Genomic DNA, 18,414 nt, shown 5'->3' with positions numbered 1-18,414 from the left:
ATAATGTTTACAGTGACCACTGATGCTCTTGTGAATTATTTTCTCTTTTTAGTAATCTGGACATTCAGCTCTGTTTATGTGTATTAAATCATTATCCTTAACACTTGAAATTTCTTTTACTTTAGAAATTTGTCAGTTTGCAGCATTCCCATTTCTGACATAATTTTCTCTTACTGTAAATCATATTTGTAACTAAAACAATTTTGGTTTACATTTTATATTCATATAGAGACTATGAATCAAGCAACACCTGCAAGAAAACTGGAAGAGGTTCTCCACCTCGCAGAACTCTGTATTGAAGTATTGCAGCAAAACGAAGAGCATCATTCAGAGGTGTGTCTGTAATTGCATTTGCTGCAGAGAATGGTTCGTTCCTGCATTTTTGCTCCTCTGATGTGAAGCAAGTCTGTCAAGAAACATTTTAGTTTTCCTTTCTGACATATGTTTAAGGCAGTTCACATTTACAGAGGAATAAGAGACTTGAAGCTTATGTAAAGTGAAGTGAAATAAAACTCTACTTCAATTCACTTGAATGAACTGTAGGTTTAGAAGTGAAAATTAAAGAGCATAAAAAAGAGAAAGCATCTTTGTGCTGGAGGTGCTGAAATGGTATGGAAAACATTCATGGCCTTATACAGTTTTTCCTTCCAACTTTTCACCTTCACCTTTTCATCATGCTGTATAGATCTAATTATGTATAAGAAAAAAATAATAGGTATAATAATCTCATTTCCATTGCTCTTCTGTTGATTGGAAAAGTATGCTCTTAAACTTTTGCTTTTAAAAATGGCATTGTAAGGTAGAAGCAATGAAATTAAACAATTTTATGTTTCTTACTTTCACATCTTTTAGTGATACAGAAACCACAACAGCTAGAATTCTAGCACCTCTTATGTCAAGGAATTACAAAACCTAACTTGCCTGGAAACACTGGTATATATTATTGAAATTTAATTAATAAATACAGTTTTCTAAGGTTCAGGAAATTGTTTTTAAAATGATCTCAAAATACTCAATAAATATTCTTTAAATATGCAAATAGATAAACATTATCTAGTATATATAGTTATAAAATATGATCATTCAAAACATCTGGTTTTATATCACACTATGGAATCTGGTTTTTAGCCTACATCTGTCATGTGTGAACTTGTTAGAGATGTTTTATCATATACTGAAGAAACAGCTGTTTTGATGATTTGAAATTAATTCCCTGGAGGTCCTGTTCTACACTACTGTTGCCACTGTGTTACAGTGTAATGATTACTTAATAAAATGTATATATTGTTGTCTTTGTCTTTTGAGGACCTGCACTACTGTAAGAAAATTGGACTTCTGTGGAAAAGAACAGAGAAACAAAATCCAGATCAAATCATACATATATGATTAGGCATCTCTGTTAAAGATTGCATTCTATACTACTTATTTGCAGTCAGAGATGTGGTGTTTTTCAGAAGGATAAGTATATTGCACGTGTCTTCAGAAAAATTTATTCAGCAAAAGTTTGCAATCTAATCTAAGGTACCTTGAAAAGAAAAAAGGAAATGTTAAGGTTATTTTCCCTTTCCTTCATTCATATAATGCATGTTCAATTTCACTGAAATTTATAGGGCATACAGAATTTCTGAGAAAAAGATTGCCAAATTATACATTCCCTACTCAAAAAAGATAATTAAGTCTGGTGACTTCACATCTTAATGTTATGCAAATATTCAGTGTTTGATGCTACAGTTAACAAAAAGGATCAGTAATCTGTAAAATAATATATAACATTTTTAACACTAGATTTTTTTTTTCTTTTTTTTTAATTCATAACATTTACAAATTTCGGGGATTCCCAAAGGGAAGAGAGGTATGTGATTCCTGATGAACTAAGCATTGTTTTGCTCTGCTCACAGCATGGAACTGTGCATTGAACATGTAGCATAAAATGTTTCGATGATTTCTGGTGTTGCATAGCCACATTTATGTGCCTTCTACAATCTAAGAATTCCATTCCTCCTTTAATGCGGGCAATGTTTCTGTTCTCCTAGAATGTGTGTCACCAATTGCTAATTGCTTTTAGCCTATTATTATCCATAGCAACTGTGCTGTTACATTTAGCTTTAACTTTTTTTTTTTCTGTTATCTCTTGCTGCACAAGTAATGATGCATAGCTCTTGAGAGAGTCAAAATTTCTGTCTGGTTCAAAGTGTCATTTACAAGAAGGAAGAAAATGGAGAGAAAATGTGTTCATTTTCTAGTTTTGGTTTTGCTTTGTTTTGAAATTTTGGCAATATTTTGTGAATAGAGTTTTGCTTGCTTAGAAGGGTCCCCTGCCAGTGCCTATATACATATTTTATTTTCATGCAGCTATTTTCTAAAGTAAAGAGCCTGCTCCTTTAATTAACTCCTACTTAAACAGGTTCATGAATAAGAAATTTCTTCCACTTTGATGAAACTGAGAGACTCCATTTCAAACTCTTGCCCAAGTTTTTACAGCCTCATCTCTCCTCCTCACTGTGGTGCCAGTTGTTATCCTTCAGTCCTACCACTGGAACACACAAAGTACTTTTCATTAATAGCAGGAGATGCTCAGCATTTCTTTCAGACTTTTGCCAATTCATCATTTCTCCATTTGCCCCATGTCAGAAAGAACTATAGGTAGTCATCAGAAAGTCCATGATGCAAAACCACATTTGTAGACCACTTTACAGAAGTTGTCTTTTATTTCATGCCTTTCAGACCTGACTACATAAGTCTACACCACCCAGGGCCTGCATTTCATAAATGCAAGTGAAGATTTATCTGAATTTATTTGAAGCTGAGGGGTCTCAGCTCTTGTGTAGATCAAGCTACCTATGTTCCATGCTGGCAACTCAAAAATATTCAAAATTATATATTCAAAATGAGTGGCATAAGTTTGAAAGCAATGACATCTTCCTGTGTTGCATGTGTAGGCATTTCTCACTGTGATATGTTCTTATAAACCCTGAGCAAAACACTCTCAGCAGGATTCAATGCTCATCCTGTTTCACAAACTCCTTCCACCTTCATCTTTAACTCCAGGATCAGAGAACTCCCCTGATGCAGTGCTCGGCTCCAATACTGGCATTTTAAAGCCTAGGTTTATGTGCTGGTAAAAAGGTACAATAGTTATATGTCTTTGATGAAGAACTGGATTTACTTGCTGATAATATTTTTCACAGATTTCTTCTCTTCTTTAATGATTGCCTAAGAATATAAATTTTTGACAGAGAAAACAGTTCCAACATGTTAAGTTACTGAAAATGAGTATAGACATTAGTGAACTTCTAAAGATTTACAGCATTTGCACAAGGAAAACTGGATGTCCTCCTCAGAAGAAGCTGATCTCTTTAAGGCAAATATAGGAAGTAAAATCACTCTCTAGCTGTTAAAAAACACCCTCAGATTTCAAGGAATAAAATTTTACTATAAACCATCCTTTTTGATTACCAAATGAATGTAAAATGTATTCAAAAAGATTTATTTTAAAAATAAATTCATCTGCTCTAGAATGTAATGAAATCAAAATAAACATATACAGTCATTTTTTCAAGAGTAAGGCCTTCATGCTTTTCTTTGCTCTCTGAAAAAAAAGTGTTTATATTCTCTCTTTTTTTTTTTTTGCTGTTATATTTTTATTCTGATCATATCACCTTTCCCACAATAATCTGTTTGATTTTTTTCCTTTTTTTTGATGCAAAGTTTCATAAAATATTTTCACATTTTTCACTTGGCCCATTCTTCCTCCCCAAATGAGACAGGACCTGACATGACATACTCAGATGTGTTCTGCCACAGACAGAGCACATCTCTTGGCTTTGGCTCATGTTTAGTAATTTTATTTTGTCATGTTTGCAGGCATTCGCTTGGTGGCCTGAACTGTTGGCTGAGCATGCAGAGAAGTTTTTGTCTCTGTATTCTGTTGACATGGATTCAGCGCTTGAGGCACAGCCACAAGACTCCTGGGACAGCTTCCCACTTTTCCAGCTGCTGAATAATGCCCTCAGAAATGACAGTAAGATCTTATTTTTTGTTTACATACTGTTTGCATAAGATTTTTCAATGTATCCACACCTTAGAAATGTGTTTCCAAACAGGACAATGCTCAAAATAAAAGTGACAGTGCCTGTTTTTTATGATACATGCCCTGGTGTTCCATTTCCTGCAAGCTGAGCAGTTTCTCTCTAGCCTTGCACCATTTCACTCCTTATTCTGGCAGTGCATTAACCACTTGGTATTCACAAATTACTCAGTTTTGAATCAATTACGTACAAGTAGTGTAAGAGGTTTTGATAGCTTGCATTTAATCTGTATTGCTTAAATAAAGTTCTAGTTCATATTTCCTTCTAAACTTCTTTCACACTAGTTATGTCTATAAAGGTATAGTAGTGTCAGCATGAATGGAATAAAATGCACACAACAAATGTTCTGTTTGGATCCATTGTTGGGCAAACTGCAACTTCAGAAACTTATTAAAATCACCATGATGGCAATTGAGGTTGCTGAAGAGGATGCAGGAATTTTCAATCCTGCTGCAGATCTCAGAAGAGCTGGGCTCCTGAAAGGTGGATTGTGCACTACTTTAAGTGGTGTCTCATCATCTAAAATCCAGATTAAAAATCTGAAGTCTGTATTCAGGTGGGATATTCAGCCTATTTTCCTACCATCATACATTTTCAGTTAAGGAAGCACATCTCTAGTTGTGATGGTTCATGCTCTTAAAACAATTCTTTGGTTTCTGAAAACTGTGTATATATTTTAAAGCAGTCTTACAAGAAGGATTTGTGACACCAGTTTTAACTTTATTGTTGTGTCATTTGTGTTCCTTTGAGCTTTGGTTCCAGACTTAGAGAAGTGTTAGGAACAAACAAGGGTTGTCCTCACATAGAAGAGATCGCTAATAGGCTACTGATTTTTCTTCCCTTAAAAGATTAAATGGACAGTAATGCTAAGTTGCTAGAATAGGCTTAAGAAAGACATTTTATGAAAACTTCCATGTTAAAGCAACTCTTACAAATATTGTAAAACTTTAACTGAAGGACATGAAACAACTGTTGTATGAAATATCACACCTGTATACCAATTTCAGTAATTCCCTAATGGTAACAGATATATTAAATGACAGTTTCTGGCAGGTGAAAACCATCTGGAAAATTACACACTTTTTTTTTTCCAGAACTACTGGAAAGAAACCATGGAAATTAGTCACCTATTAATCAGTGGACATGTTAGCAAGTGGCAAGTGACCATTCTACCAAGAAGTGATTCCCAAGTGGAACATACCTCAGTGCTCATTCTTTAATTAACAGCCTTTTCACCTTTTAACTGCATTAAAAGCATTAGCAAGAGCTTCCCATGCTTATATAATAAAATTTACAGTCTTCCAAGATAAAATAAATAATTCTGACTTTACCCTAAGTGGAAATCTTTTCCTGAAAACTATCACCTTCGTAAAGATATATTTAGAAAAAAAATCTAAAGAGGGAAAAACTGGAATGTGGTCTCATGAGGATAAAAAGGCTAGTGTTAATAATTAACAAGGAGAGTGAAGTGGAGTAAATTAGCCATAATAGAGCCCACAGTGACTGGCAAAGTCACCTCTCATTATCAAAAAACTCATTAGGAAATGAAGAGGTGGAAATCCCACTGGGTTATTCTCACTCTCTGGCTATATCAGAGATTACTTTTCAGACTTCTTTCAAATGAAGAACAGTTAGGTCACCATATTGCATATTAGGTTAATCTTCACTGAAATTTGGAGGACTGACACCTGCATGTTATTCTATCTTGAGAGCATTAAATGAGCTCTAAATCTTTGGTGCATGAATCAGTTTTCACATAAACCTGACATGAGAGAACTCCTAACAATAAAGAAACAGTCTTACATTTTACAGCATTAAAGAAAACTTGCTTGTAAAACTATTTTTGCAACTACAAAACTAAAGTATAATAAAAAAAACTGTGAGATAATGAAAATTCATATTCAAATAATACTGAAGGTGCTATTTTAAACTGTGTAAAAAACATTGTACAAGATTCAAGAAGAATACTTCAAAGTCGGCATTCAATTAAAACTGAGAAAAAATGCATTTTCCAATATGGTGTATTATTTTTTTATGAAGAGAGGGGAGGATGGGGAAGTCCTGACTGAAGCTTCTCATTTCTTTCATGAAAGAGTCCATTTTGTGTCACCTTAAGACTCTCCATTTTTTCTGATCTTATTCCACAAGGAAGAGCACATCAGCTATTGCATTCCCATTTAGTCTAACTGAAAAACTGTAAAGAACAGAGGTAGGGAAGGAGGAGGATGATCTTCCCATCTTGTAAAATATTTCAGCTGTTGTCTTGAGAGAATAGCTCTCATGGGAACATCTAACTGCTAACATCTAACATCTCTCTGCTAACTACAAAAAGTGAATTAAAAAATTACATTCACTGTGGAGATGAATAATAGATTGAAGATAAACTCCTTGTGTTTTTTCAAATTGTAAATATTTGAAAAAAATATTATAGCTGCTTTTATAGTATACATTTTAATGATCTCCAGAGTTGCTATTGTCCACACACAATTATGCCCGACTCTGTAAAGCTTTGCAGACTGTCCACCAATAGAGTACTCAACATCTCTCTAGGACAGCAAAGTTATTTTTTCCAAAATTAGATATTCATAAGGGGAAGAAGAACATAGTTGTCCCAGGATTGTATCTTATTTTCTGTAATGACTATGTTACTTTTCTTCCACAGAGCCTATAAATTGTGTTTGAAGAGGCCTGCTTTAGAGGGCAACTTACATTCTGTAGTTGTTTAATTATTCAGATTAATCTGGGTTTTAATGCCCAAAAGACAGACCTATTAATTCCTCTTCATTTAACATGGTGTGAGGGATATTTTTAGTGGCATATGCCTAGTCGGATGAAGTGTCTATATTTTGGTTATAGAAGTTTTCCAACTCTATATTCAGTATTCTGATCATTTTCTTACCAAGTTTTCTCTGCAAGTGTCACTTTCCGACACTTTGTCCTGCGCTATTGCTCAGCATTGTTGCATTGCTACCTTGGCATGAACCTGTCAAAACCAGGGGTGTTATAAAGGTGGCTCATAATCTTCATTCTCCTTCAAGTATTACTCAGTGGAATGTCTGTGCACCTGCTCTGAAGGGCAGAGTCTGATGAAGCTGATTCAGAAAAAGCAGCATGTTGAGTGTTAGCCTTTTGAAAGCCATTGCCATAATTATGGTTATTGACCTCAAACAGGAATTCTCTGATACACTTTTTTCCACTATTGTTGTTAGTAGCAGTGGCAAGCACCACCAAAGACAGAATCATCACCTTCTTGCTTTTTACAGAGTGTGTACCACTTTTGGACTAGAATTTGTGTAAAATAATTGTACGCTATCTTTAACTAGAGGATAGAGTTAGAAAGCAACTTGGATTTAAGGTAATCAGAGCAAACTGTATACCCACCCCAATACCTCAAACCTTACACTTCTCATTCATTGTGGAGGGTATCTTTTCTCACATCAGGGCTCAGTCCCATTAGGAACTGCTTTGAAATCATAAATAGATATACAGCTACCTGTCTTGGTTACTGATACTGAGAGTTAAGCTGCATTATTCCTTTACAGAATATTCAATAATCATTTTTCCTAATGGGACTTTTACACAAACGTAAATTGTGCTATAACCTGTTTATATCAGTCTATCTTGTAAAGTTCAAATAAATTTTAACCTTGCTTTCACAAAGCAAACCTCTAAATTTCACTTTTAAAATATGTCTTATATCTAAAAATACAAGATCATTTCCATTTAAATTGGAACACTTGCAATTTTTACTGCAATTTAACTAGCTGATTAAGAAATTCTCTGTGGAGGCAGAATATAAACAGCAAATGAACAGGAATATAAACTTTCTTTTCACATGTCATTGGTTGAGTTTCAATTGCAAGAAATATAATCTGGGCCCTCAAGGATATTTACTTCTTGAAATATACTCTTTCTTATTTTGGATTTTAAAATATTCCAGAAAATTCCAGTTATCTTTTCAGTAGGATCCAATTAAGAGCAGAATAATTACAGACTCTCTGACAGAGTAACAATTTTGTCAAGGGAAAGGAGACTCATGTTAATCTGTGTGATGCTTGCCTGCCTTGGATTCTGCAGAAGCTCTTGAGGACAGCATGACATGCTGACTCTAGGAAAGCCCCTGAGATGTGCCTGTATTAGTAAAAGCAATAGAAACCTCTCTGCTTCTCTGGTACACAGGCACAGCAGATTCATTTCCTACTGTTGGAGATGAAACCTCATTCCAGTACTGAATAACTAGACTTTAGATTAATCTCTGGTATTTTCTTGTACTATTTTAATATATTTCAGCTGTTTCCTAACATGGAAAAAATATAATAGTTTTCTTCTTCAATATTTCAAGAATATCTAGTTCAGGTTTCTGTTTCTGTTCCCATAATCTGTTTTCCTTTAATATTGCCTATGCATTACCTTGCTCTGGCATAGGCTTTCGTTTCATTGTTGCTTGTGTGAATATGCATGGCTCATATGATGGCTCATATGAAGAGGGTGTGAGGTGTCCATATTTAAAAGACAGTGGAGAATTAAGCTACATAGCTTTGAAGACAAATGGTAGTTGTGGGATCTGAAGCATGGCATTTCCTCAAGGATCTCTTGTTTCCCATCTGCTTTGATGCACAGGTGGTACCTTTTGGCAAGATCAATTTTAATCATAGGGTAGAGTGCCATGAGTCTGATGATGATACTCAGCTATATAACTTATCTCTGTGCTCTGAGTTCTTTCCCTGCCCTGCATTAATCCTTGATGGAGATCTCCAGATGGGTAAATCAGAGCTGCCAACTCCTTAACCCTGGGAAAACAGAATGCTCATGGAGCTGTTGATCCACGACAGTTCTCTTGTGGGTGTGTACCCACATACAGAGAGAATTCCGTGGAGGTGAAGTGACAATAAGTCTTGGCATAATTTTGGAAAATTTCACTTCCCTGTAAAGACTGGTGTCATGATGTTAGGAAAATTATTCAGCTTTTGAACACCTTTATTGACTGTGACTTCTTAAAATTTCTTGCTGGCTTCAAAATAACAAGTCACCTTCCTGCCCATGAGGCTTCATTACTGTAATTCCCAGAGCAGTGCTTGTAGCAGAGCATTTCTGCAGTGAGCTCAGAAAACACTGAACTACAGGCTTATCCCTTCCAGTAACTGTGATTGCCTGATTAATTACACTTCTTCACTGGTGCACTATAAAGCAGCAAGATTGATTTAATTGGCACAGTTGTATTCTTGCTGTTATTTTTCAGTTCAAAGTTGCCTTGAAAACTCAGTCTAATATGCAAATGGATACTAGCAACCTTTTGTTTCTCAAAGGCAGTGCTCATCAGCTGTTTACTGTGCAACTTCTATAATATCCAAATCCTCCTCAGTCATTTTTGCTGCTTGTGAAAGGTGCTGTAGTTTTAGGATATATGTAAGACAATTATAAATAGAGGAAAATAACACTGTTTTGGATTCCTGATATAGAAATAATAAGCCAGAACTAACTAGTTAACAATTATTTTGAGAAGCAGTGTAAATAATGGATCATGTTTGTAATGGACTCACAGGTACTCTCAAGGGTGGATTCTCAAGTGTTTAATAAAGAGATGATCCTACACCTCTGCCTTTTTCTCAGTGGAAACCCTAATAATCTCTGCCTGCTACCTAGCTGCCTGTTTTTATAAAACTTCATGTATCTGATATCTCCACCCCTGTGTCTAAAGTGGTTGGAAATTAGCTGAAAGTTTCAAAATTCTTAGCAAGATAGGCAATTACACAAAACCAGAGAGCTGATCACATAATATTGCTTCCTCAGGTAAAGGTGATTGATAAAGTATTTCCTATTGCTCTACAAGGATGTTTTCAAGAAAATAATTTTTGCTTTCACATCATTTTATTCAAGGAAAAAAAGTAAAATGGTGTCCAGACATTCAGCAACAAGGGCACTCCTTGCAGTACAAGTAGCGACAGGAGACAGAAATTTGACAGCACATTTTCCCTACAGTCTCCATGTCTCCCAAGTTCAGTTTGGGCTGGACATCATTCAGGAATGGAAGGCAAAGTAGTTTCTGGAAGTTATAGAAATTATTTTAGCATGTTAGACATGGAGTGGCATTGATAGTAGAACAAAAAGGGATTGTAATTTTAAAGGATTTTGTCCATGGTGAGCTCTGTGATCCAGGATTTTCTGCCTTGGAAGACGAGGAAGCCTCCTCAATATGTGGTTTTGGTGCCCATCCAATTATACAGGAAGCCTGTATGCTAGAATAAGTGGGAGGAGAAACCCACAAAATAATTTAAAACAACAGAGCACAGACAAAAGAAAACAAAGGTTGGCAAGGTCATGAAAATTCTTCTCTGTGTCTGAGCTTCTGTGATTTCCATATGCACATGGGAATACTCTCGTGGGTTCTTATAACAGTGCTAGATTAAAGGGTGAACAGACACATTCAAAACATTAAACATATATTGTCTTGGTGGGACAGGACATTAGAGTGCTAAGAGTTAGGATTTGCTGAGAGAGCACTTCGGCAAATACAGGGACAAGCAGGGCTGATGACAAACGAATTTCCAGATTTTGAGCATGTTCAGTTTGCATGTGTATGCAGTTTTTCATGTAGTAAGTCCCGTCTGTGAAGTAGATAATATTCTACTGCTTATGAATGGCATTCAAATACTTTTTTTTTTTTGTTCAGGTATTTTTGTCCTGTCTTGGTGTAGAAGCAATGAACAAAACTGCTAATCTTTAGATTCAGCAAAGCATATTATTAATGTTAAGATGCAAAAAGTTCTGGTTCAGTAAAGAATTTCTGTATGTACCTACTTTTCATTGCACTGACAATTTGAAATGGACTACACTGTCCTTAATGAACACTTCATTTATCTTTTCTGAACTGTACTTCCTACTAGATCTTATAAGCTAGATCTTATTCTTATAATGCCTTTGTGTACCAAAACATTTTAAGATACACTTCTTCCTGTAACAAAAGGTCTGACATTTTTGTCTCTTGTTTATTTTTTAAAGCACTTTTGTGCAATGGAAAGTTTCACAAGCACTTGCAAGAAATTTTTGTTCCCATGGTCGTCCGCTATATTGATCTCATGGAATCATCAATTGCTCAGTCCATTCACAGAGGTCTTGAACAAGAGTCATGGCAACCTGTCAAGTAAGTGCTTTTTACAAAATCTGAACAAAGCACCTGCTTATAGCTTTCTGTCTAATAAGGGGTTCTCCCCTGTTGTCCTCCAAATATTCTATTTTTTATTGTATTCCTACATTGTTTATTTCTTCACAGGAGCATCACCAACAGTCTTCCTAATGTAGCTCTTCCAAAAGTTCCAAGTTTGCCTGTTAATCTTCCACAAATACCTAGCTTTACTACACCAACCTGGATGACTTCTTTGTATGACTCCACGTGTGTATTCTTCAATAACTTTCTGACTGTATGTCAGCTCTGCATGGCCTTGCTAGTGTTCTGTGCAGCTGTATTTGGATTGCATGGTGTTTATCCTCTCTTAGTTGGAAATTGTTGTTTCTTGGGAGTGAGCCCAGCATGGACTGTTAGTGAGTTGCGCTTTCTAGTGCATTAAAATGTAGCAATCTTAAACCTGGTAACTCAGAAAATCAACTTTGCAAAGGTCTGTCATAGCAGGAATGATGTTTAATACTCTAAACATCCTAATGATTCTTTTGAATTAATAAGCAGTGGGGAACCTTTTGGATGATTGATTTTAGATTGTGGTTTTGTAAAATGAGGCAGCCCATTATATTTTTTGCATGGGTTTGATTAACTCATTTTATATTGGCTCGGAAAGTCATTGATTGCAAATATTGTCATCAGATTAAATATCCATGTTAGAGGAAAATAGTAAAATGTTAATAAGTGCCAAGGGGAGAAGTACATCCCTTTCTTTGTCTGCTTGAAAAAAAAATTATTTCTTTTTGATTTTTCTCCAACATTTCAGTGCTCAGTGGAAATATTCCCATAGTTATAGGTCTGATTTCTGTGTGAAGACACATCAATTTATGTCAGAGAAGGGCTCATGAACCTTATTTTAGCAAAAGTTATATTAGGAAAGCATGAAAGTGAAAAGCTTCAAAAAACACACATTCAAAACACATATGTTGATAACATCATTTCAAGACAACTGTTGACTTCTCAAGTACATGACAGACTCCTAAATAGCATTAGATTTATTTCTGCAAGAGTTAATGTAATCAAAGAATACCATGTTAAAAGGGATCTCAAGGATCATCTCATCAACTTTTCTTGGCAAAACCATGGTCTAGGAAGGCCTAGTGCCCTGTCCAGATTAATTTTTAAAATGTGCAATGTTGGGGAACCCATCATTTCCTCTGGAGGGATTATTCCAATGGCAGATTGTCTTAATTGTGAAAAATTTCCTCTACTTTCTAATCAGAAACTCCCCATAAGTAACTCGAACCCATTATCCCTTGCCTTTTTCATGTGACTCCTTGTAAAAAAAAGGAGTATTATCATTGTTGTTCTGCTGTTAATTCCCCTAAAAAGTGACAGAATTCCTCTTAATCCTTGGCTTTGGTACCTTTTGTGTTTACTATAGTAATGCTAGGTTTCTCCTGATGTGCTTATGCAAGTCATTTCAGCTTTGAATACAAACTAATTGGCCTTCTGGAACTCAAATTCCTTTCTGTTATCCCCAGGTTTTCAAAGGTCACCTTTTTTTTAAAGAATAGCTTTCAGAGTTAAGAGTTGCTAATCTTGGATGTGCTCTTGTAGTCTGCTTTCTAGCAGCCCTATCCAGTAAAAATAAATTGTGTAGATGAAATTTCCTATATTTTGAATACTGAATTCATGATGAATACAGATTTTGGTTGGAGGATTATAGTGGTAGATCTTTCCTAAATGAAGGGGTTTGTGCAGCAATATATCTGGACTCTGTGGTCAAAACATGTACAAGCAAAGTAAAATTCAGCCATGGGCTCATCCTCCTTGCATATGTTCTTGTATTCAGTTTCAGGTATATGTGAATATGCATATATTCTTAACATGCATAAAATTCTTAACCAACCAGTGAGGTTTTCATAGCCTTTGGTGAGCTGTGAGGTTGGCATGCTGTGAACGCTTGCCAGAAGTAGCTACCATTCTGCTGCTTTTGGAGAGAAGTGGGGGTGAGCAGTGTCTCTTACTGGGGTTGTGACCTCTGTAAGGCCACCATCCCCTCTCAGCCACCCCACACTGCATCCTAGAAGAGATCTGCCATGGTGCTGGCTCTGATGGAGGCACCTCTTTATGTTCTTTCCCCAAAACATAGAGCTTTGAGGTTATATTTATAAAATGTGTATGAATTGACCATCTCAATTGCAGGCAGCATTAAGTTACCTTTGTAATATTTTGGTATTCAGGCAGTATTTTAAGAATCAGCCTATCTTAATTCTACTGAAGAGCCAAGTGAATTCTCAGAATGGTCATGTGTTTGGGTAAAAAAAAAAAAAAAAATAAAACAGCTAAAGCACTGCAAGTCACTTGTCCCTCCTCCCATGCCAAGGAGTTTCCTTTTTCCTCCTGGTAATGGTGGCTCAGTTTCTGGCAGAGGAAGTGGATCACTTTCACTGTTATGTCATAGAAAGAAGGAGGGTTTTATTTTCTCCCTCTTCTCCCATCCCATCTTTTTCAGGGAGAACACACTTACTAGTCAAGTTCTTCAACAAGGAGTAACCCAATACTTTTGCTCCAATGCCTGCTAAGCACAGCCCACAGCTTCCTGACAGTTTTCCCTTTCAATGATGAACAACCCAGCTTAGGTGGACTAGAGGGGTACACAGAATTATACATGCAGTCAGCAGAGTCATCTAATTCAGAATGCAAGTGGACTCCTCCTCACTGCCTCCCCCAAGTCTTTCTTTCCCAGTTCACTCTGCTCCCCCCTCCTGGCCACAAAACTGATAATTTGGCAAGAAGATAGCTATGTACATCACAGAGTTCTGCGGGACTTTCCTCTTTAACCAAAAAGTGATGATTTTGGCTAGTTAATCATTATCAGTTTGAATTGCACAATGTAGAACCGAGAGTCAAAAAGAATGAGAATGCGTAGTCTGTGGGCCAACTGTGTTAAAGGTTTGCTGCAGCCCTGTGTCTCTTTTATCTGTAACAGAAAGAGATTTATTATTCTCCAAACTTTACTAATGTTTGTGTCCATGCTCTCAGGCTCATATTTAAGTATATTCATATTCAATAGAGCTATTATGTGCCTACCTAAGAATTTTGCTGAAGAGAAAGAAGTGAAAATATATTCACAGTGGACATCCATTTGTGTGCTTTACTGATGAAAATAGATTTTTCCCATTTTCACTTTAAAGTTGCTACAATTCTCTTGAACATTACTAGCAAAGATTGTTTATATTTTTTAATTAATCGTTTACTTTTTTGTCCTTGATAATTCGTTTTGGAGCAATAAATATATGCTACTTATAACCGCATTTAGAAGGATCATTACCTTTTTTCACTTCTTTTTGGGCATTGGAAAATGAGATAGGAAAAGGGGAAATTGTTATGAGTAGCAGTCTGTTCTTCTTGATTGGTCTCTGGAGAAGATAACTCTGAGGACACATTGGCTAGACATGCAGAGCACTGTGAATTACTCTTCCATTTGGCTGAAGATAATCTTAAAGAGCAAAAATGTTTGAGTATTCTGTAAAAGCTTTCAATCAGCCACAATGAGGAGTTTTTCCTTACTTATTCATTCATTCAAATACACTATTTTAAATGGCTCTTCATATTTTTTTGTGTGTTTCTGCTGGACCTGGTTTTAAGTTAGATATGTGGGTGATTTTAATTTTTTATAGTTTAATTTATGATTATTCTTTTCAGTGCAGACATAACATAGTGTCACTAACCAGAAATATTGTAGGTACACACCCGAAGTTGTTGCTATCTGGTGCCAGTCTAAAACATCATCTTCAGGAAAATTCAGGTCTGGGGAAACCTGGAATAAGATATTTGCTTATAGGAGAATTTTCCTGTCTTGTCTTCCACCCAGAAGAAGAAACACCAAAGGAAATGTGTCATTTCTATTCTTCCTGCTAAGGCTCAGCTGTAATGGGTGATGAGAGAGACAAGGCTGGGGCAGTCACAGTGCCCCAATAGTGATGTAGAGGGAGTTGGTCTGAACGTGTCTGAGCTCCTGTGCTGGAGCTCTGTGTGTTTGTGATTGCTGAGGGAGTCAGGAGGACATCTTTCATCTCTGTTCTGAGGGGTTGTGTCTGCAGTGCCACATACATTCCTGTCATAGAGCTTTCCTCCAGCCAAGTGCTAGGAGGACATGGCCTGCATTTCCAAGGATGGGTATTTAGAATTATAGCCCTAGGACTGATGGCATGGGGAAATGTGGCTGATGTGCTCTCTATAGAATAAGGAATTTTGAATAGCTAGGTCCTATTGAGCATTCTGCAAGACAAATTTATATTGTGGGGCAAATTTCTTCTGAAAATATTAATATGCAGTAAGAAAGAAGACTTGAGAAACTTGTTTTGGTTGCTTGACCCTTAGGTTGCCTCAGCCTTGAGCTAAGAGAAGTCATGGAGTAGCTCTGTCCCCAGTGTCTTTGAGGGACTTTACACCAACTGATGCTTGCAAAGGTTCTTCTCCATCCTTCTGCCTCATCTGCTGGTGAAAAGTAGAGAGATGGGGCTGAGTGCAACTGGCATTGAAATTATTGAAAATCCTGTTCTGCTGAAGGAATTCTCTATTGACTTTCTGAGCCCTGACCATGTATTTTGAGGCAGCATAAAGAATGAAAAGCTGGAGTTCACAAGCTGGGGGCTCACAATGGATGCAGTGCTTGTGCCATGTTTTCTAAATGGTCCTCACAAAATGCTAGTGGGTAGTATCTCAGTAGTAACCTTTAAAAAAAAATTGCAGTAATTTGTAAAATGACCATCCCTGTCCTTGGTAGTTTACAGAATAAATGAAACCAGCTGCTTTTGAATCTTTGGGTTTATTGATAATATTCTTAGATATTTAATACTTACATTTTCATATCCCAAGCCACCCTATGGAGTTTCATATGTAGCCAGAAATTATTCATGCTACATCTACTCTGGAGTCATGTGTGGGAGTATCTTGCAACCAGTGTACTTTATTAGTGTACTGTTTGACTAATTGCTGCTGCTTAGGTACCTGGCAAGCCCAGTGGGAAGCTGCCTCTTTCAGCTGTCAGTGGATAAGTGAATTAAGGCTGCATGCAATTCCTAGATTTGATATGCTGCAGGTTCTTGGAGAAACATTATGTCTGGGATCTTATTTTTGTGCTCTGTTCAGTATGATGCAAGGCATAAAGACATAAAATAATTTAAAAGGGACCTCTGGAGATACCTGGTTTGCTTTCCCAGTCAAAGTGTGACCAATTGCAAAGTTAAATTCCCATTAAAATAAATCTGAATATAATGTGCAGAATATTTGCCTCTTTTAATCCCTGGTAATCTTCTCTTACTGCCATGAGCTTATTAATAGGAATGAGCAGCTAGACAGTGGCTGAAAGGTTAAGTTTTGGACAGCAAAGCAGTAGAATTTGTGCTTAATTTTAAAACTATGGATAACTATTAAAATTTTTAAAGAAAGAATGTCAGTTCACTTTCCTGGTAGAGCAATGTTATTCCTTTCTTTAGACTGAAGTAGCTTTACCATGCACATTCAAATAAAAACTTATCAATAGTCAAGAATGTGTCCTGTCTCAAGAAAAAAAACAAGGTTCTCAGATAATGGGTACAGATTCAGTCTTGAGTTGAATGCAGGAATTACTCCTGTGGCAGGAAGATGTAAAGTCTGAGTTTAGCTCTTCTTTTGAAGCACTCAGCAAACAAATTAGACATTTGTGTTAGGATGTGTGAACCAGGAGCAAACAATTTCTGTTGTAGCACGTTATTTTCTTTCTTCGTCTTATTAGTACAATGTGTTAGTCAAATTCAAAGGTCATCGGACAATGCTGAATAAAAGTTGAGGGATGAAAACTCAAAATTATTTGGAAAGAAAACAAATGAATTAGTGTTTCTCACAGAATTAATTCTTCCATGAACCTGTGCCTGTTATTACTTTTGTTATAATTCTGAAATTTCATTTGGTAGTCTAATTAAACAAAATTAAGTGGCTACTACAATGTAGTGGTAAACAAGGTAGTAACTGTACATAAGAATACATTTATATTGTTATGAATTCATCAGTCCTCCTGAGTCCTAAGGAGTTTCCTTTGGAATTCCATCAGGTGAAAAAGAAATAACTATGGGAGAGTAAAAATGGTTAATTTTATGATCTGATGATGAAAATTATTAGTTTTGTTTCTTGAGAAAGTTTGGTTTGTTTTCTAGAAAATACGTGTTTTTATCAACAGTTATAAAAATACTGAGATTATCCCATTTCTGTCCCCATATGATTTGTCTTATTCTTTTACCCCAATCATCTCAAAACTTGATTTAGTCACTTTTGAGTCAGATAAGGTCTAAACAAAGCATCTACAGCTTCACTCACTGCCAGTGTACACAGCAGATGCAATGTATTTTCAATATTTGCTTGTCATATAACTTAAAAACAGTCTAACAGGATTATAAATTTTCCAGAAGCCTTGGTTGTTTTTTTCTTTCTGTTTCTTAATTAAACTTAGTGATGTATGAAACTTAGCTGGGGTCCCTCAGAAGGTAGAACCCCTGTGCAAGTTGTAACCTTAGCAGTCCCATGGGCCTTTTCCCTGTTTTTGCTGTTTTCTTTCAGGACCACAATACAATGCAAAATTAACAGTAGCTGTGTAACACAAGTGGGGAAAATATGCGTAATATCGAAAAAGCCTAAACAAAAAGTGTGTTGGGGCTGTGGAGTATCCTGTTGTGCACCATGATGGGATCTAAACATGCACCATGAAAGCCAGAGGCAGAGCTGCTCAGAGGCACTGTTTCCCTTGGGCAGGATGCCCTGCTGCCAGCTTGTCACTGCCTGGCTGTCCCCTCGCCTGGCCCGGGGCTGTGCTGGGCACTGAGGCACCATTGCCTCAGGTGGCAGGGCTGGCTGTGGTGGCAGGGGAGCAAGGGGCACATGGGTGTGTCTGGAAGGCGATGGATGCAGGTGTGAGACTGAAGTGGCACCTGCTGCAACCCTGCTGCACTTCAGGGCCCTGAAGGTGGGCTGGGCTGTGGTTCACCCCTGAACATGGGCTGGGCTGTGATTCGCCTCCCTCCTCAGTGCCCCTGAACATGGGCTGGGCTGTGATTCATCTCCCTCCTCACAGCCCCTGAACATGGGCTGGGCTGTGATTCGCCTCCCTCCTCAGTGCCCCTGAACATGGGCTGGGCTGTGATTCATCTCCCTCCTCACAGCCCCTGAAGG

The 18,414-nt window shown here is 36.9% G+C and overlaps 1 protein-coding gene across 5 annotated transcripts in view; it reads left to right on the top strand.

Annotated features, from left to right (window-relative positions):
- The window catches only part of CADPS2 (calcium dependent secretion activator 2), a 287,443-nt gene that overhangs the window by 227,346 nt on the left and 41,683 nt on the right, over positions 1-18,414 (top strand). For 2 of the 5 annotated variants that reach the window (XM_074539967.1, XM_074539968.1), the window contains exons 18-21: positions 230-333; positions 3,865-4,021; positions 11,088-11,229; positions 11,359-11,478. In XM_074539967.1, coding sequence (XP_074396068.1) covers positions 230-333; positions 3,865-4,021; positions 11,088-11,229; positions 11,359-11,478 — 523 coding nt within the window. Of the gene's footprint in view, positions 1-229; positions 334-1,843; positions 1,853-3,864; positions 4,022-11,087; positions 11,230-11,358; positions 11,479-18,414 lie in introns of all 5 variants that reach the window. The other 3 variants (XM_074539969.1, XM_074539970.1, XM_074539966.1) reach the window with 2 other exon arrangements.

Source organism: Zonotrichia albicollis, chromosome 4 (assembly GCF_047830755.1).
Source record: "Zonotrichia albicollis isolate bZonAlb1 chromosome 4, bZonAlb1.hap1, whole genome shotgun sequence".
NCBI lineage: Eukaryota > Metazoa > Chordata > Aves > Passeriformes > Passerellidae > Zonotrichia > Zonotrichia albicollis.
The sequence above is the reverse complement of the archived record's forward strand: the minus strand, read 5'-3'. Positions and strand labels throughout refer to the sequence as shown.